General features: G+C 48.5%; 1 protein-coding gene across 2 annotated transcripts in view; it reads right to left on the reverse strand.

Annotated features, from left to right (window-relative positions):
• The window catches only part of SPTBN1 (spectrin beta, non-erythrocytic 1), a 202,211-nt gene that overhangs the window by 26,670 nt on the left and 155,018 nt on the right, over positions 1-20,523 (reverse strand). For both annotated transcript variants that reach the window (XM_007465683.1, XM_007465684.1), the window contains 11 exons: positions 19,872-19,989; positions 18,630-18,788; positions 17,672-17,974; positions 15,651-15,804; positions 14,083-14,953; positions 13,855-13,992; positions 12,183-12,939; positions 11,020-11,222; positions 5,972-6,062; positions 968-1,114; positions 1-238 (listed from right to left, as the gene is read on the reverse strand). The exon at positions 1-238 is cut by the window's left edge and continues 32 nt beyond it. In XM_007465683.1, coding sequence (XP_007465745.1) covers positions 1-238; positions 968-1,114; positions 5,972-6,062; positions 11,020-11,222; positions 12,183-12,939; positions 13,855-13,992; positions 14,083-14,953; positions 15,651-15,804; positions 17,672-17,974; positions 18,630-18,788; positions 19,872-19,989 — 3,179 coding nt within the window. The remainder of the gene's footprint in view (positions 239-967; positions 1,115-5,971; positions 6,063-11,019; positions 11,223-12,182; positions 12,940-13,854; positions 13,993-14,082; positions 14,954-15,650; positions 15,805-17,671; positions 17,975-18,629; positions 18,789-19,871; positions 19,990-20,523) is intronic.

Consider the following 20,523-nt stretch of genomic DNA (forward strand, 5'->3'; position numbering starts at 1 on the left):
CACTGGTGAGGTCTTTGCCATAGTCATCAGATTGAATCTGACTCTCCAGGCCGTGCAGCCATTTGTCCAGATCTGCACAGCTCTGGGTGAAGAGTTCAGCTCTGTTTGCGTCGAAGAGCCGCTGGGCCTTGGTCTGTGTGGTAGACTCAAGGACTTCCCACATTTTATGTAAACCTGTGAGTTTCTCCTTCACCACGGCTTCCGTCTCTGGCTTTTCTGAAATGAGCTGCATTCCTTCCTGGAAAACACACATACATGCAGTTTGCAGGAGAATAGGTGCCACTGTGAAAAACAAACCTGAGATATCAAATACCTTATTCATTCAACACACACACACACACACACGCACGCACGCACGCACGCACGCACACACGCATGCGCAGCCTTTCCACGTCGAGTTAACTGCTCAACAAAATTGACAATGGCCTGGCCTACTGTGGTTTTCACAGGCGTGGAGCACCAAGTGATTGCTGGGGCTTAGGGACACCTGATGCCGATAACCTAAAACTCCATCCCCTCCACATCATCCCCAAGAGACCGTAATACATTATTTTAACCGTTAAGAGTTTGAAACAACATAGAGTGTGAAGGAGAGAGAAGGGTGGGTGGGGAATGTCACATTCATGTTCTATTGTGCTGCAGAGAACCTCCCTGTGCCGAAGAAACACATTTTAGATTATTTAAAATATATAATATTTCTAAGTTCCATGGATCCGCTCAGTCTCTGTCACAGTCCAGCACACATAACATGATCAACAGAGTGAGGACGCCACCCCAGGGGCTTGCGGTCCATCAGGGGCAGCAGATGAGACACGGGACTGCTCCCGGCTGTGTTAACTTCTGTATGTGGTCAGATATGACTCAAATATGCTGGAAAACGTGCTAAATACAAAGGAGCTCATTTCCACCCAGTTCATTTACCCACCACGGCCACACCAGCGGAGCCCCATCAAACATCTTAACTCACCTTCTCAATTTTGTCAAGCCATTCTTTGTTGGATGCGAGTTCTGCCATAAAGGCTTGATGTTTTAACCATTTACTGTGCAGATTTCTGGCTTCATCATAAGACATGTCCTGGGCTGTAAGCATCTTTTCATTGATCCAGAGAGACAGCTAGGAAAGAAAAAAAAAAAAATCAGGAAGGTTTCAGAGACTGTGGTCACAGTGACATCAGCCTTTCTTCTGCCCGGAAAGAGCCGTAATGTCGTACTACACACACTCCATGTTTCCATGTCAACAGACAACCAAATGTTCACTTTACAACTCTGACCCGTCACAGCAGGTATCTCCACTGTACAGACACTGTACCGGAGCCTTGCTCCCGACTATGTATCTAACATTAAATCCAGGAGTACAAAAGTGCTCCGAGCCAGCTTTCAAACTGCTTGGCACCCTTAACCAGCTTTTCCCCCAAAGGCCTGTGTTTAAAATTCTGCCCTAACCAGGCTAAGTCACAACCTTCTTTCTCCTTCAAAGAGCTGTGCCAGCTATACCGTGTTAAGCATGATTAAGTGTCTTCTACTCTGTTCGGTAATCCTTTTACTCTTTTAGTGCTTTTATTTAAAAAAAAACCAAAGCCCCTACTCTTTTATCCCTCCCTTTTCCTTCACAGGCCCATCTATGGGGATGCCAAAAAGCGTAAGTAACTTGCTCACTATAGGGGTAAGGCAGCAACGATGCCCTCTCAACGCTCCCTTCAAGTCTCAGTCACCTGCGCCTTTTCTTCCTCTGTCTGTAAAGAACCTTCCATTCAGACCAAGAAACACTTCACAGGACTTGATTTTGAGGCCCAACATGTCTTGCTTGGATCTGAACTCTAGGAAGCCTCTTCACAGAGCCTGCCAGCCACTGACAGACAGATCTGAGAAGCCTGGGGCAGGAGTCAGCCCAGCCTGGCTTCTGGACACACTTCTCCTGCTGGCTCTCGTCCTGATTTGCCTGGCTCCTCACTGCCTGCCTGTAGTTGGCCACACCAGGGTCCTAATTCCTACCCCATCACAGCACTAACCAGGAAGAGCTTTTGTTTGCCCAGGCGAAAGATAATGCAAACAAACGCAGGATCAGCCTGGAACCAGAAGCAAACGTCTTCAGGGGCTGTGCCCTTTCTCCTAATGTGACCACAAGAAGCCACGCTTACACCAGCTGCTGCCACAACGAATTTGCACCCAAACTGCTTCATGGTCCCATCACCAAAGGTTTAGAAATGGTGCATAAAACCAACAGAAACGCTTACAGAATCAACAATTCCGAGGCCATTCACTTGCACCCTGGGCTGCTGCTAGGAAAGGCTTCCCCATAAATTTGCTTCAACAATACAAAGTCTGTTCTTTGAAAACAATGTCAAGGAGGGTGATGCGGGTCATGGGAGCACCCCGGCTCTGCACATGGGCGAACCCCCAGGCACCATCCCTACTTTCCTCAGGATACTCACCCACCACACAGGAGGGAGTGGGGTTGAAAGCAAAAGGTCGTGAGATCTTTGATGTCACGCTTTATTAAGGGAAAAAACCCCAGTAAATCTCATAAAGCCCTTTGTAAGCAAGGAGCATAGATAGATTTGTTACACAGCAACCGAGACACTAAATTTCCTACTTTAAAAGCATTACCTATTTTCCTTCCAGCTACCTGAGTAACTAAGATCTGAAATGCTATGGCCGTTCAATCTAAGGAGAAAAGAGGTTAAAAGGAAACCAAATGGTAAAACTTTCCCCTGTACTCTGTACACACACACTAAACACAATAAAAGGCATTTATCCGAAGTGCAAAGGACATTCACATATTTGCGCTATTCATAAACACCTACCCAAGAGAGATTTTTAAAAAAAGAGCTACATAAAAGTCAGAGGCTTATAAACAAATCTGCTCTTTGCTGAACACATCATCCTACAGATAAAGCAGCGTGCAATGCAGCACAATGAAATGGAGCTATGGAACTTGCTAGTTTATCAGCCCTCCATCAGCATTTTGGAATCAGAACCACAGTTATTATTTGTGGGCATTTACAAAGGTCATTTAAGAATATACTCATTCTCTGCAGAACAGAACACTGTGCAGATTGGAAGAGGATAGGAAAAAATGCTTTGATCACTGAATTAAGCTCAAAGCAAAGCACTGAACTCACTACCCCTGTGCCACCACGTCTAGTTATACTGTCCTCCTGGGGGAAAAAAAAAATCAATTTCAGAAAACAGGAGGTATGGTGGGAGGGAACACAACAGAAAAGCAGTACCTTTTAAATCATTCATTTTTCAGGACATCACATTAAAATAACGGTACAAAAATTATGATGCTCTTTGTGTCGCTATCTGTAACTGGGGCTAGGTGGGTCCTGCTCATTCCCACAGCAACCGCTGCGATAAATTTCCCCATCCAGGAAGTGTTTCTGGGCGGGTAGCAATGATGGCAGAATTCACAACCCAGCCCCCTCTAGCCTCTAACCCACGAGGAAAGGAGCGTGACAGCGAAGACAACCTGGATTCTCCAGACCCTGAACAATACCAACAGCCAGCAATGGTATTAAATCTGACCTCCGGGTGCTCTGTAAAACTCCACCAGCACAATAATAGATAGGTTTTCAAATGCTGGGCTGGTGCACACACAAGCTCCATTCTCAGAGGTTCTGGCTTAAAAGGGGTGTATTTTAATGAGGCTGAATGATGGAAAGTTTATAGTCAAAGAATAGTATCTCTTAATAACAATATCAACCCTTTGCTTGTACTGCTACACTGAGGGTTTTGGAGCCCCAAACCTGACCTAAATTCTGTCACTATGTGGAAACTATATATGCTGATGTGGTACCCCCAGCAGATCCTATGGCTGTACTAACGCTTAATGAGGTTCAAGGAGAGAAAGATAAACCAGGGAGACTTGGCCCAGCAGTGACAAAGAGACCTGCGAATCACCTCCAGGGCAACAAAGCCCAGTCAAAACCTTTGTGCATACTTTGAGGGGAAATCGTGCAGGGCTGAGCCCTCTGGGCGTGCCTAACAGTCACTGTTGTGTGTTGAGGAGGGAACTCCTTGTAACTAAGGATGCTAATTTGGAACAAGCGTTAACAAAGATCTAAAACTCTACTAAAACTATTTCCTGTGATTCAACTTGGAAGGACTATCGTTTTATCTGCTTAGTTTTCCCACACATTTCTATTTTCGAATCCACACGTATGTAAATGGAAAATGGGGGCTGGAAATTTCAACTGAGCTTCTCTCAAAGGTTCCTCCGTCCTCTCACTTCCTGCTCATTTCCTGGCATTCTTTTTCCCAAATTTAGTCCAGGTTTCACCACGCTCAGGTCAATGAATTTCATCTCAGTAACTTGTCCTTTAAGCAAGGGTATGGAATCCCACTGATTTCCCCAGCACAACACTTCCAGTATGTCTTGAGGTTAAAACAAGTCACTGGTGGTGGTGCTTCAAGGCAGACATCAAGGTACTTCAGGGACCTTCGATCTGGGGAAGGCACAGCCCAGGCTGCAAACATCTCCTGACAACTTTCACTCCCTCCAGTGCTGAAGGGCCACTTGGTATTCACTGCAGCACATCATGCAACTCTACACAGCTAACCTTGGAGCCCATTACTCTTCCCTATGCCTTGTCTGGGGACGCGAATGCCTCTTTAAATGAGCATCCTATTCAAATAGGTTATTAAAGCTCGGGTGTCACTTGAAGAGGCACTCCTGTCCTCAGCCTGTCTGGCTTCAGGCAAACCCCGAGAGACCTAGGTTCATCAGTGTGGCCCTGAAAGCCAACAGACCCTAAGCCACATAGTTGAGGGGCTTTCTTCCCTTCTCAAGGTTTAGCTACTAGAGCATACTTTAAGATTCACAGTAAGACAGCAGTTTAATGGACATGAAGGATCGCTTCTGTCACCGACTCTCTGACTCAGCTGTTATTAGAGCCACATTTCTTTTAACACACAGCTACACGTTTGCATGTGAGGGATTCGTGATGAGTCCAGTCATATTTTTAGCACATGACCTCGATCGTCTCCCCACCCCTCAAACTCCCCGTCCCCAAGGTCCCTGCAGCTTCACTTGGATATTCTTCATCCCATTTCTGCCTCCAGTGGGATTCAAAGTCTAATAAACCAGAGAGGACCGGGTCTCACTGTGGCTCTCTGGCAGACAGTGAAATACGACGATGTGCTTGTGATCTCACCCATGTGAAGTCAGCTAGACGCTTTATTCCAACTAGCTTGCAGAAAGATTGCATTTTTCTGGCGAACTTTAGTTTCCCCAGTTTGTTTACGCATGTATCAGGGGAGCATGAAATAGTTTGAGAATCATCAGATTAATACCACATGCTAAAACTCAAGAGTTTGAAATCAGGATTACTGCTGCTCTTGGCATATCAGACAGACACCTGAGGAGCCTGAAAGATGGATATTTCAAGGTCTTCAGTGAATAAGAAAGTCAGTTTGTATGTTTTCAAATCTTTCTTCTTACCTGGGTAGCCAATTGCAGTTCCTTTTACTTCTTTCCTTCTGTACTATTAAATGTGCGTCATTGGTAAATAGTTTAAAATACAATATTAGATGCTTTTAGGTTACAGAATACTTGAGAACATCACTGTCTTTGACGATGGAAACGTTCTAACATCTGCATTGTTCATGTGACATGGCAGCCACGAGTCACAGGTGGTTGGCTACTGAGCACTTAAAATACGGCGAGTATGATGGAGGAAGTACACACTTAATTTCATTTGATTTAAAATGAGACAGCCACATGCAGTGTCTACTAGTGTCTACTGTATTGGACAGCACAGTTCTAGCCTACAATATTCTAGATCGTAATAATCTGGTTACTCTAAGTGGTAACTTGTAGGCTGGAGAACTGACACTGCCCCACCTGCAAATCACATACGTGATATGAATTTCTGGCCTCAGTTAGTTTTATAATTCCAAGGGCTCTTATGCCAAATGCTCGGCTGCTCTTGTGAGAAGAGAGGAAAGGAGGAGTTAAAAGGAGACGCACCTCCTGACAATCTTGCAGGAATTTCTGAAGATCCCTGTTGTCCTTCAGTCTCATCAGAAGCTCACTGGCTGCCTCACGATTCTTCCTATGTCTGTTACAAAGATAATAAAAATAATTTTAAAAAGAGGAAGCAGGGAATCTTGAAATGCAGAATTTACAACTCAGCTTCTTTCCTGGGTCTCAATATACACTGAAAACAGTTTGCTAACAGTTCTCAATCATGTCAAGGAGACAAGATAACCTGACCCAGAGAGTTTAGCATCCTCCAAATGAGTAAGCCATGGTACAAGAGACCATCACACCTGTCCCAGCCACACAACAGGCCAGGATGCAGGCAAAAGAGCTTCATACATCTGGTGTTAGGGGAGAAAAACCCTGAGCATGTGCTGAGTGAGGGTCTCAATTTTAGGAACTATGTGAGAATATGAAATTGATCTTGAAGAAACTCACACCTGGGTGACAGGCCATGTACATGGCTAAGAAAATGCATAAAACCATGCAGCTGGCTCAAAGGAACCTTCCCTGATGACGAGATCCTCGTCAGGAGAAAAACTCACCCAAATCAACAATAAACCAAGAATGAAAATTTTCAGACCTGTGACATCACACACCTGACTCAATCCCACTCTTCATTAACAGATAAGGGTCACCAAGGTTTAAAGAAGTTAAAGCACAAAACCGTAACCGAAAAACTTAAAAGAACTGGAAGGAGCTGCTGAACTTGGGGAATGACAAGGCACGTGGAATGCTGGGCACAGGGCTTCCTGGCACACGCTGTGGAGGTGCCAGAACTCCCCTGAGAGCCTCCTTTACACGCCCAGGGGCTTCTCCACCAGCCTGTGAAGAAGAGCCACGTGAATGCTGTGAGTGCCACGAGTGCCACGGAAAGGGCTACCTCCACGTGGTCCTACTGCCATGGGGCAGAGCCGTACCACACTGAGCATCGAGAAGCATCGCCGTAACACAGCTCCCCCATCTTCCCAAGGAACCCAAGCGCCAGCCAGCCAAAGCGAAGGGTGCGAGGAAGGGCAAAGGAAGAGTGCAAATGCGGAGGTTTGGTTTTTCATTCCAATTCCCAAAGCGATTTCTTGCTGCAGTGCCTGGGCAAGGTCTCTCAACTAGCCCTGCCTGCCCCCATGGCAGGGAGGAGGAAGAACACGACCTCTGATCCTCTACAACAACAAGAAAGGGCAGCTCAGGGAGCACCTCATGCCAACTGGCTTTTAAAGAACCTTCCTCAAGAGCAAGAAAGACCTTTCAGTGATGCATGTGTCACACGGGCCTGCAGTGGCTGCTGGCAACAAGGGACAGTGGCAGCACTGTAGCTACCATCTTGCCTGGGGACCAAAGGGAAATGCCCTCTGTTCCTACGGGTACCGAAGACTACAGAACACAGCAATAGCATGAATGGAAATAATACCGTTAGGTATTGTTGTTTATTATAATATGCTTATACCACTTAGGCAAAACGCAACAATAGAAGAGTACTTCTCATATAATGCTAAATGAAAAGAGTTTATGCACAGCCAATGATACAAAACTCCAAGGCACAAACTGGAAAAGCAAAAACTAAAATGGCATGTGCTGAGGGTGAGATTAAAAAGTAGTAGTTTCCACCTCCCCTCCGAATTTTTAACATTGTGGCTTTTATAATAAAACATAAAAGGCCAAAGCCCCTTCACTTCATTGCTATCCTTTCTCAAAGATCAAACATTTTTTTAAAAATGTTTCTTGAAGACTGTTAGTGATTTCGGACTAAAGGAATTAGTCATCTAAAAATGTGGGTGGGGAAGGAATGTCAAGAAAAGCTCTTCAAGTTCCCAACCCTCAAATTCCAGTCACTATTTGCAGGGGGCATTTAAGAGAAAGAAAGCAAATAAAGCAAACCTTCAGGAGGAAGGTAATTTGAGTTGGAGTTAAGTCACAAAATGCAAGAGTCCTGCCTTTCTTTAGCCAAAGGCCTTAAATGAAAGTTCCCGTTCCCTTCCCCGGCGTCACACAAAAATGCTACGATGGCAAGGAGTAAACAGAGACACGGGCAGTTAAACCAGGACACGCGACTTTGAAGCTCGTAGAAATAATAGGAGTAAAAATAACTTCAAACACTGGGAAAATTTACTAAGAGAGAAATACCACCGGATGGAATCTTGAATGTCTCTCTTATATAATCAAGACTCACACGTGCCCAGTAGACTTCTGCCTGGACAATTTTCCTCTTTCGGTGGGTGCATGAAGGAGGGAAAGGCCAAATGGTGATTTAAGGCCTCATGTCCAAACAACACAGATCAGGGCGGGCATGAGGACGGCCTCTGAGTGATGTGCTCTGCGGAACGAAAAACAGCTACACAGGCAGCTGAGATGGTTGCTGCTTCAGAAAACCCTCGAGAGAAGTGAGCATGGCTTAACTGTGCACTAGTGGTCACCACCCGTCATTCACGGGAAGTGAAACTTGGAAAGGTCTTTCAAGGGGTGATCGTGGATTTAATTACAGGGAAGGACCTTCTTAAACTTGGCCGTAGCTTCCCACACTCCTAAGAGTGCTCTTTGGGGCAAGGTTAAATCTCTTGCCTTCTTTCCATCTCTCACCACCTACCCCTATAATGAGACTCCAAAGCTCCTCACCACATGAGGCAGATATTGGGCTTAACTGTGGTTCTTACGGAAAATAAAGAACCACAGGTACCTAAGTAAAGTGGGTTGGTGATTTTTAAGCTTTTTTTCCCATGTGAGATCAGGTCTGGCTTTATGAAACTGGACACTTTTCCTTTTCTCCCAGGACTGCACTGGGGCTGGAATTTCCCTCTGAGCCAGGAAGCTCACCCGTGCACACCCCCCTGAGCAGGCCTGGACAGCAGGCTCCTTTCCACCCAGTCACAAGCCCTTTAAAGGCCACTCGTGCCCCACCCACATCTGCTAAGAGTCAGCGTCTCTGTTCTAGTACTTATTCTTCTCAACAAACTTCAGTGGTAAAATCGACGAGATTTCCGGAACGTAAGCAGGTTACGATGAGCTTGCTTTCTACAAAAATAGCTTCACGGGAGCGTCAGAATGTTTCTGGACGGGGATCAGATCCGAAGAGTTAGATATTCACTTAGCATGTGCCCTGACACCACCTGGAACTCAGATTTGTGTATTTTTTATAACAGACCAGTGTCCTCTGGGGTCAAGTTTCAGATCTTGAGGCCTCTGGGGATATTAAAGTGAAACCAGAATTCGGTTAACACGTGCTGAGGAAAATAAGAAAATGTCATCCTCCTGAGGGCAGATCACCGGAACGCCCCGTCCCCCTTGCATCTCTCTTACGCTTACGGATGGCAGGGAATCTTCTTCCCAATGCTTTTTTTTTTTTTGCGGTACGCGGGCCTCTCACTGTTGCGGCCTCTCCCGCTGCGGAGCACAGGCTCCGGACGCGCAGGCTCAGCGGCCATGGCTCACGGGCCCAGCCGCTCCGCACCCAATGCTTTTTTAACAACAGAAATCCCCAGGAGGCCTTGGAACCCCACGGGCCCAGGCTCTCAGGCAAGGACAAAAGGAAGGTTAAGCCGCACTTGAGAGCTGCTGAAGCATTCCCTCACATCCAGGAGCCTCCGGTCTTGACAGAGTCACCTGCTGCCAACAAGCCTTTGCAGCTGCAGCATCAGGGGACGGATAAACACACTGAGGAAGCTGCCAGGCAGCTGCACGCCTGCCTGAACACAAGTGTCTCCAGTGGCCCGGCCTGCCTTCAGGAAACCAGCTGTGTGCACCTAACATGGAAGAACATGGTGCACCATGTTTACGAAACGACATGAGATTTAACATTAAGAGAAAAGAAATTCCTTCTCCTCCAGGTTAAGCCTGCCTTGCCCAATCCTCGTTTCTCACACTCATTGAAGAAGGGCTTGGTGGAGGGATTTTTTTCTTTTTCTTTTTCATAGCTGTTTTAAAAGCAACAGATACAAAATTATAATTAATATACCGTACGTCCTATTCCATAGTACCACCCTGAGAGCATACGGCTTAGGATCTGAATCAGTGCAAAGCACAGACTGGTTAAAGGCAGGAGCTCAGTCTTTACAGGGCAAGAGCAATTCCCCTCTCCACTGCACACACTGTAAAACGCTCATCTGGCCCAGGGTCCCAGGAGACCCTCTCAGACATGGTAAGAAGGTAAGCAAGGAAACGCTCTCAGCAAGAAGTTCTTCCTCTTCACTTGAAGGCCAGAGAACCCTTGAGGAAGAGGCTGTCTCTCGGCGACATCAGTCTCACAGCAAGCCCTTACATCTGGCCCAGGTCTCCCTGGCACCGGGGGAGATCAGCTGCAGCAGAGGCTAGTGACTGACCCAGATGGGCCACACCCAGAGAGAAGTGGCCAGTCCAGAACCAAGCCAGATCTGCCCAGACCTCCTACATCAGTAATAACCAAGGCAGAGTTAAGAGGCAGGCGTGAGGGTCTAACAGAGGACACTGGCCAGGGAGAAAAATCTTTTGGAATGGCAAATAAATAAATAAATAAATAAATAAATAAATAAAAATAAAACAAGAGCATCTCATCTTGGAGAGGCCTTGGCAGAAAAGGAGCAAAAGTCTTTTTTCTTATTATGAAAAAGATCCTATTACAGCATTACCCAAGCCAATATTCTAAGAAAGGCCTGATGGTGTTCACTTTTGCCTCTGCCAGGTACTCAGGACAAGCCAACTGTGCCCTTCCTCCCTGTCCCCTCCTGAAAGGTCTCAGCGGAGTCTTGTGTGGATGAAGGTGAATGTGGGCTTGGCTGGGGAAGCGTCTGGCTTTCAGGGTCCCACTGGGTGACACACTACGTGTCACCTCTCACAGGGCAAGGCTCACACCCCACCGCTACTCAGCACTCTGGCTCTCCTAAGTCTTTGGTTAAGAATTAGTCTGGCGTCTCAGGCTTTCTTTCTTTTGTAGATTAAATTTTGCTAGGTGCCCATGTCCTGCCCACTGGGGGAATTTATACCCACAGCCCCAAAGACGTTGGCCAGTGACTCAGATGCTTGACAGCCTCTGGGTGTATGACTCCCTTGAGAACCTCAGGACGCCGCACCTGTCATCGATAGAGTCCACCTTCTCCTGGATGCGGTCCGAACTGATGTTCCCATCGCTCACCAGCCTCCGGCCCGTCTCCACGACCGCATTGATCTTCTCCTCGTTGGCGTCCATGGTGGTCATGAAGTCCTCTTGTTTTTTAATAGCTGCTTCAGCTCCTTCCAAGGTGGTGGGCATTTCAGTATGGGCCAAAACATACTCCTTATTTAAAAAGGGAAAAAGAAAATCAGAGCAGGATGAGAAATCATGAAATACAACTTGCTTTCAGAACAACAACAAAAAAGCACTCTTCCCTACATTCTGCATTTCCACGCAACATACTTTGCAACAATTGCTTCGTCACACTTATATGAAACTATCTATGGAGTCAGTTAACACAAAAAGTTGGGCGGGGAAAAAAATCCCAGTGGGACACTGCAAGTGGCTAAATTTCCCTAAGTGGTTAAATGCTCTTATTTTTTTCCCGAAGAGTGAGGGAAGTGAACAAAGGTCTGTGCATCAGCCACAAGGGTCCACTCATGTGCCCATAAGGTGACAGCAGCAGACCGTTCAAACCCAATCTTTTAAGAAGGGTTATCAACCACAATGTTGGCGACCATCCTTAGCTCTTTCTCTTTCTCTAATCACTGCCCTTGGGTCATTGGGTCAAGTCCCTGACCTTTCCAGAGCAACAAAGACAGAACCATTCAGGAAAAAAAAAGAAAGAAAGAAAGAAAGAAAGAAAAAAAAATCCCCTAAAATACTGGGTTGGCCAAAAAGTTCGCTTGGATTTTTCCGTAATCTTACGGAAAAACCCGAACGAACTTCTTGGCCAACCCAATACTTTTTAGAATGAATGAACACCTCTCAGAATGCCGCTAATTTAATGAACTACCATGAGGACATACGTACTATGAACACACTAAGAGGTCCTCGACCGTCACTGCAGTGGAACTGTACTCTGCAAGGCAAGATAGCCCCTGTGGAAATCTTCAGCTCTATCCCCTACTACGTTGTGACGGGTTTCAGTGCCTTAGATGTCAGGAAAAAACAAATGTCTTTCCATTCTTCTTCTCACTTCCCACAGGTGAGGTTTAAACCAGCAGCCCTGGCAGAAGTGCCTCCAAAGGCAGCCAGGGCCTGCTCCGACAGGAAGGAAGCCAAGGCAAGGAGGGACGTTACCTGGTTGTTCAGGAAGGCTTCGGCCTGCTTCGTGTCCCGCAGGAACTGCTGGTAGGCGTGGGACTGGGAGAGAAGGTTCTGCCTGTTCTCCCACATCTTGTGGAGCTCATTCCACCCAGTGTCCAGGGCCTGCAGCCGCTGCCGCAAGAACATGTACTGGGCGTCGGTCTGGCCCTGGGTGACCATCTCGCCCATGTCCCTCATCTTCTGGTAGTCCTCCTCATAGTTGTCGATCTCGTTTTTGATGTTCTCGTGCTGCGTGAGGAGCTTCTCGGCCTCGGTCAGGGTGTTGGGCATGTCCTCCGAGGCGATGGCCGTCTGGGTCCTGGAGAGCCAGGACTGGAAGTCGTCCAGGTCCCGCAGGAACTGCTGCAGCTTGCTGGCCTCTCCCAAGGAGGCCTCGCGGTTCTTCAGCGTGGTCTTCATCTCCTCCCACACGTCGCTGATCTCGGCCAGCCGAGACAGGATGGCCTGGGCCTGGTCGGGGTGCTCAGACTCCAGCTTCTCGGCCTCCTTCTGCAGGTCGCTCAGCTTTGCCTCGATGGCCACCAGGTCCCGCTCCATGCCGGTCAGCTTGCGCTGCAGGGCCATGACTCCCGCCAGGTCGTTGCCCAGGTCCTGGGTGGATTCGATGACCTTGGTCTTTTCCCGAATCCAGGACTTGGTTTCGTTGCACTCGAGGTGGTAGTTCTGGATGCTCAGGGCGGAGAGGAGAGCGTCCTTCTTCCGGTCCACCAGCTCCCTGAACTGACTCCACCTGTGGGTGCAGGGGCAGAGGAGAGAGCAGAGTGGGAGAAAGGCCGGAAGCGCACGGCTGGACAAGGAAATTAACAGTGACAGTCGAAGCTGCGACTCCCCCTCCAACTTTGCTTTGACTACGTGCGTTTTGGAAAATCATCTCCCTCAGTATATGGACACCTAATATCACCATCGAAACAGCTCAGAGACACACTGTAATCGGGAAAGAGCCTGACAAGAGCGGGGATTTGTCTAAGGAGCTGCAAAGTCAGCAGTGACAACACACCCGTCCCCCAAAGAGTCACTTAATTCATGTCTGCGATGCACATTTTACTCATCTCCGAGCGGCACCTAATGAATGTTTCCCACACCCAAAGGCCTCAGAACCAAGGCCAGCTTGCCACCACGACCTACTCAAATGTATTTATTCAACAGAAAGATAAGACCAGGACAAAGGTCCACCTTGATAATCAGGACTCTCGTCCACCAATTACATCTCAAACATGCTAAAACCCTGTTCCAGAAATCATTTTCAAAGACACAGGACAGGTGCCGCCTTATGCCGTGATCCACCATGCTGGGCACAGGTCTCACACCCAGGCCCTCGCTTCCCACATCGGGAGGGGCTGCCCCGAATGATGTCGCTCTCTCCGCCCCACCCCCCACCCCCACCCCACCCCACCCCTTGCCTCTTTCTCAGAGACACTTCTTGAAAAACCAGGGTGTGTCGAAAGGCAGATGCCGACATCATGACGTCAGCGCCACGATGTCAGTGACCCTGTGCAGGAAATTCCTGATGTCAGTGACCCTGTGCAGGAAATTCCTGATGTCAGTGACCCTGTGCAGGAAATTCCTGACCGTGAGGCTCAGCAGGCGACCTCGCCATCCCGGCATGGCTCACAGGGAGCCGGCCCGCCCCCTGTCTCACGCTTACCTCGTGTTGAGCTTGTCCTGCTGGGCCTTGATCTCCTTCTCACTCGGGTGGCCGCTGTGCATCAGCTGCCGAGCGATCTGGTTCACCACCGCCACCCGGGAAGCCTGGTTGTTCATCTCTGGCTCTAGGCTCTCGAATCTGCAAAGGCAATTCAACAGGGAGGTCACCTGCTCGGTCACCTCGGCTGCGAGGGGCGGGAGGGCCAGTGTCCCCGCGGCACCCGCTCACCTGTGCTGGATGACCTCCAGGTCCTCCAGCTTCTCTGGGATCTGCATGTTGTCGAGCCACTGCTCCTTCTCGTCGATCCAGAGCTCGCAGGCCCCGGCCTCGCTGAACATCTTGTACAGGGCCAGGGTGTCCTGCAGCGCCTGCTTCCGCAGCCGCGTCAGCTCGGCCACCTCCTTGTAGCGCTCCTCGATGCCCGCCAGCCGGCCCTGCACGTCGGGAGACTCGGCGTGCTCCTGGGGGAGGGCGCCGGCCTGCTCGTGCAGCGAGTCGATGGTGGGCCGGTAGTTGGCGATCTCCTCTGCCACGTCCTTGTGCTTCTTGACCAGGGACTGGGTGGAGTACTCGTCGTGGCCCACGTCGTTGCTGGAGACGATCTTGAGGATGTCCAGCATCCAGGCGTCGATGTCGTCGGCGTCCGCCTGGAACTGATGCAGCAGCGAGGCCTCCTCCAGGCGCTTCTTGCGGATGGCCGAGAGCTGCTCCAGGTGGGCCCACTGCTCGCGAATGTAGGCGATCCGCTCCCGGATCTTCTCCGACCCAAAGTGCTCCTCGGCGATCATGTCTTCGCCCTCCTTGATGGCCTGCTCGAAGTGGCCGCTGCGGCCGCTCATCTCATCCTCGAACGCCCGGTGCTTGCTGAGCAGCCGCACGACGCTGGTGAGGTCCTTGCCGTAGTCGTCGGAGGACAGGATCTTCTCCTTCTCCCGGATCCAGCCCTCCTCCTCGGCCATCTCCCAGAAGAACTTCCAGAGGCGACGGGACTCTTCCAGGCGGGCCCGGCGCTCGGCCGCCAGCTGGCAAAGCTCTTGATAACAGAACTCCATGTGGGCCACGCGGTCTCGGATCACCTGGGGGTCGCACGGCTTGTAACCTGTTTAACGGCAAGGCGGGCACGTGGGTGTGACAGCGGCAGCACAGGCTCCTGCGCGTTTGCAGGCAGTCGGCTACACCCCCGTTCTCCCTCCTAGATCACCAGTTTACACTAAGTGCAGGGCCACGTTATGGGGCAATGGAGCACCTTCTAGGATCTTGACTGGATGAGGAGGGAGAGGCAAGGATAACTGCTATTTTTTTTTTTTTTTTTTTCCAAGCATTATTTTTTTTTTTGATCACTTAGGAACCAAAAACAGCAGGTAAATTGTAAGAAAGAAGGCAGCTGCATTTAATTGTTTCTAAAACAGAACAAAACCAAATCCTTCCAAACATCCTTTAAACAAAGATATGCACAGCCAGGTGTGAAAGCCATGAGGTGTCTGAGAGACACACCAGGCTATCGGTGTGCAGAGTGTGGTCTGGCAGATTTCAGTGGCCAACATCAAGCCACTAAAAATCAAGCAGCACTCGAGTACGGAAGGAAAAGACAGGTCCATTTCAGAATGGCAAGACACGAGTTAAAATGTAATGGAAGGCCACCCTACTGCATCTCATTATGCCCACGACACGGCCCACTGGGAACCCACAACAGCAAGGTAACTTTAATGGTCCCACTGCCACACATAACCCAACTACGTCTCTGGAGATGGACTTCTGGTGACGAGGGGGTAACGTCTGGAACGGTCTGTCTTTACCTTCCCCGTCTGTTGCAAACTTCTGGGCAGAGGCATTGACACCTCTCACCCGCTCTGCCTGGATGCCAATGTCCGCTTCAACCAGGGCGTGCTTCTGTAACAGGTCTTCCACGCCGAGCAAGTGTTTGCCATAGTCCTGAGACAATAATAGCACCTGCGTGCAAGAGGCAACAAGAAAGACATCCATGAATACAACCTTGATGTCAGCGTCTCATAATCTTTGGACGGGATGGGAGCCACCAACCAAGCTGCACCCTCCCTCCAGCCAGCCATCCTTCCCATATCTTTAGGGGAAGATGATGGCATGCAAACCAGAGCAAAACAAACCCAAAAGCCTGTAGCAGGAGAGACGTTATAAACTAAGGACCATCTACCTTGGAATAAGAAGTCAAACCTATACTAAAAACTAAAGAACAGAAAACGAAAAAAGAAGAAGGAAAAAAGAAAAAAAATAAAAGGAAGAGAGGACAAACCAGTATGAAATATAAACTGAGCCTCCAAGAAGGAAGTGCCTGCAATAACAACCATTCAAGAAGATAAGATAAAGGTAACAGAGCTGTTTCACATCAAAGTTTAGGGAAGTCTCCTGGAAGTTGCTGACCCCTTAACTGGATGCTCTCCTCACCCGCGAGCTCATTGGTACACCTCTGCGATACTTACACAATCCACGGGAGAAACACCTAGTTGAGAAGCTTACAAACCACATCTCTAACCAAATAAGAAGAATAGGGTCAGGTGACTGTCGTGCTTAGGAGGTCCCGAGCAACATCTCTGGTTTAAGTTTGGACCCACTACTATTTTCTTTCATTTTTTCCCATCAGCCCAATTTGGGGCTCTCATCACACATTCTCTCCAGATGGAATTTCTACTTCATTCTTACTTATGAGGAAGTCTCTGGCCCAATCGGAATTATAAAGTGCATGACGAATTCTAAAATGAAAAGCACATCTCTGCTAGATTTTATGAACATTTCTATTTTAAGAGGTCAAGACAGACCATACGTGAGAACATCATAAACCTGGGACAATAAGAGGGAAAACTCATGGTATGAAGTGACCTTGCTCCCCCTGCCAGGAACAGTTCAAGAGGTAAGCAAAAGACAAGGGCTTACATCCCAGGAAGGAAATCCCTCGCATGAGGTCAAGGTGGGGAACACAGCGTGTTGAGATAAAGGAGGCTTCACGGTACGGCCTGAAATCTGCCCTGTTCTGTCCTAGCTATGTGGCTAAAGGCCTGCCAGCTGGAGAACTGCTTGACACGGATGAGCTTTCACCAGAGGCTTGCATCAGAGGACACGGACAGGCACAGGACTACAGCACAACGGCAGGTCTCTTCCTGGGTCGGGGGAAAGCTGGGAACACCATGCCCAGGGCTGTCAGTAAAGGAAGGGGAGGCACAAATCGGCACTGGCAGCCCTCTCCAACCAGCGCGCCGTCCTGTGATACATACACATATCTTGCACTTAATTCTCGCTATAACCGGATGAGGTAGATGAGGCAGATGGTAAGTAAGCTCTCCGCTTACAGGTGAAGGAAGGAGGCTCAAGGAGATCGGGAAGCTCCGGCGCTCACCATCTGAATGCTGGCCGCCTGGTTCCTGGGATGTGCTCTGTCCACACTGCCTACTACTCTTCCGTACCACCCGCCTGGCCTCTCCCCAAAGCAGAGCCATTCTTCACACATAGACCAACGAGACGGAAAGGTAGCCCCAACTCTAAGAAGTTAAAACCACAGAAGACCACAATTTGATTGACCCCCTACCACAGGATATACCTAAATTAGACCTGAGTCACAGCAGCAGCCCTCCAGCCATGGAACTGACCCTTGTCACAACGTCTTCTCACTTCACGTCTCATTTAACTTGTGAGCTAACAACCTCGCCGTGGCTGACATGGCCCTTCTCTGGCTATAAGTGGGCGAGCAGACCAGGGGCATGGCTGTGTGTTGGGGGATTAGTGGGCGGGTCCCAGACGAGAGAGGCCTGACTGGATGGGCTCGGGCCTCCATGCAGGCACGTTTTACCTTCATTTCATCCATCCAGTCCATAATGTAGAGCATTTCCTGGAATATCTTCTGCAGCCCCAGGTTCATCTCGAGGCGCTGCCGCCGGGCCCTGAGCAGCTCCAGCAGGTACTCCCAGAGCCGGATGACGTTGTCCTTCCTCGCCGCGATGCGCTTGATGTCGTGGTAGTTCTCCGCTTCCAGCTCCCTGGCCACGGCCACCACGGCCTGCACGCGCTCCTCGTACGCGGCAATGTCCGTCTCAATTGCCTCGTGCTTTTTCGTGGCAGCCTCGACTGCGGGAAGGTCAAATCCAAAGTTGTCCTAAGAGAAAAGGGAACAAAAGAAGCACAAAATTCAAAAGCCATCCAATTTGGAACAAAGAAACAGAAAACGGAGGTGGAGCCCTGGGTACACCCCTTAATCTTTGCGGGGTGGGGGGCTCCCAAAGCCAAAGACCGACTCCCGAGTCCCGACCCCCGCTGGTCTCTGCCTTCCTGGGGGCCCTTAGAACTGTGCTTGGGCTCAAATGCTGTCCCCAAAGCAAACCAGCAACTTCTCACTTTACAGACGGGTGCAGCACATAGGTAGCACCCGACTTACGAGACTGGAGCAGGTGATGGCTTTGGTTAAGCCAAGCAGAAAAGAAGCCACTTACTTATTTCACGGCCAGTCTAGCCGCCTTGAAGGCCAAAGACTGGGAGAGAGAAATTTTTAAATATGAACAGTTCACAAACACTCACTGGCTCTAAACAAACTTTGTTTGAGCTACTTCCAGATCTATAAAAAGTTAGACAAATAGAAGAGAAAATATATTAGAAATTATAAACATCCTCTTCGTGGGAAGTGGGTGAGATGACTTGACAGCTGCTTCAGGATACTGGATGTTGACAAACAGCTGTCCTAGGGCCCCTGAGTGTGGTCTAGGTTCTAGCGGACCCCGGGAGCAGTTTTCTTGAACACTGTTCTAGAGCAGGACCTGGGACACCAGACGCTGGTTCTCGCTCAGCCAGGTCTCCCTCATAGCTGCCTTGCGGTCAAATCTGCGGGCGAGCTGTTCCAGTTTCTCCTGTCTTATGAGCTCGTTCCGCAGGGCCAGTTCTCGCTCATGTTCCGCTTTTTCCAGTCTTTCCCAGGCCTACAGAAATAAAAGAGAACAGTTTCCTGCTACGTTCAAGGAACAATCCTAGGCTGCAGTTAACAGCCAAGTGCGTCTCAAAAAGACGTGAGAACTTAAAAAGGAAACCCCATTCCCAACCTCACTGACTCTTAAGCCTTGGGAAAAAAATCATTTTCTCTCAGTTGAGCCCCACGGGAACACTCTCCCCTATCTAAATCTAAAGATCCTATGTCACATCTGGGAAACAAAACAGTGTAGATATGGAGCAATGTAACTAAGTTACAAAGCCCTTAACTTTAATTGAGAGGAAGCAAAGTATCTTCAACAGCTCTGATGTAAAAAAGATAAATGATATCTTCTAAGAAATCATTTTATGAATCTCGCATTCACCCCACTCTGAAGTCACTTTTCTTTCCTTTTTTTTTTTTTTTTTTTTTTTTTTTGGCGCAGGCTCAGAGGCCATGGCTCACAGGCCCAGCCACTCCGCTGCATGCGGGATCTTCCCGGACCGGGGCATGAACCTGTGTCCCCTGCATCGGCAGGCGGACTCTCAACCGCTGCGCCACCAGGGAAGCCCTGAAGTCACTTATTTTTAATTCACATATCGGAGTATTTTTTTCCAAAATACTCACCAATTAATAAATTCATTCCTATGAAATATATCTTACTTCACATTAAAAAAAATTCCACTTAAAAGAATCTAAATGTGTACAACTGACCACAGTTCTAGATTTTTCAGATTTCTGCTTGGAAATAATGCCCACCATGAAATTCTATAATTGCAGATGTAACAGGCATGGAAACAAATTTTTTGACAGCTTCTTGACGGAAGGAGTCAAAATCCTAAGCCCTAACCTCTAGGGATTCCAGATATGTGAAATAAGGTTTTGAATTCTCCCTTCTGCCCACCACAAGCACTCCCTTGACCCTCAACACTATGTGAGCAATGACTGCCGCTTATCAAGTCGGCTGGCCAGGAAGGAGGCCTTTCAAGATCTCTTGGAAATCAGGACCCACTGATAGAACCTGAAAACCTACAGGAGGCTGGCGCCCACCCAGGAGGGCAGGGACCATGAAGGAGGCCAGATGGATCGGTTTTACCTTGTTAATGTCCGAGATGAGCTTCCCCTCCCGGGGCATGTAGACCTTCTGGTTATTGGCCCTCATCTTGCTCTGAATAGTGAAAAGCAGGACTTCCAAGTTCCCCTTCTCAGTAAATCTAAGCAGAGAAAACCAGCCATAAACATTACACTGTATTTTGTTCTTTCAAAAAGGAAAACTGCATCTGCTTCTAGAGAAAAAAATAAAATAAAATAAAATAAAATAAAATAAACACACTTCGTGCAGCCTCACAGTTTTAAAAGGCATTTTATCTCCGGTCTGACTTTTATGTGAAACGCGTGTGTGTCAGAGAAACAGCAGTGGGTTAGTTTCTGGTACTGAAGACCTCAGTATGTGCCAAACTGCGGGGTTTTTCTTGTGGTTCGCTGTTGTTGCTGAGACTGACAGTCAGGGGCACAGAACGCTACTCTTTTGTTAATCAACTCAATCAAGATTTAGACCCCAAGCCCTGGACGATGAACTTGCTTCATTTGGAGAGCACAGCTGAATGCACTCAACAAGGATCATTTCAAGCAACCACCTAGGGTCACTGTCAATGGGTTGTGGAGACCTCAGCCAGGAATTCACAACTGAGTGGAGTTTTCAGAAATAGGAGAGATGACTCTTGTCATAATAAGCAAGAGATAAGGGC

This window comes from Lipotes vexillifer, unplaced genomic scaffold (assembly GCF_000442215.2).
Source record: "Lipotes vexillifer unplaced genomic scaffold, Lipotes_vexillifer_v1.1 scaffold77, whole genome shotgun sequence".
NCBI classification, from domain to species: Eukaryota; Metazoa; Chordata; class Mammalia; order Artiodactyla; family Lipotidae; genus Lipotes; species Lipotes vexillifer.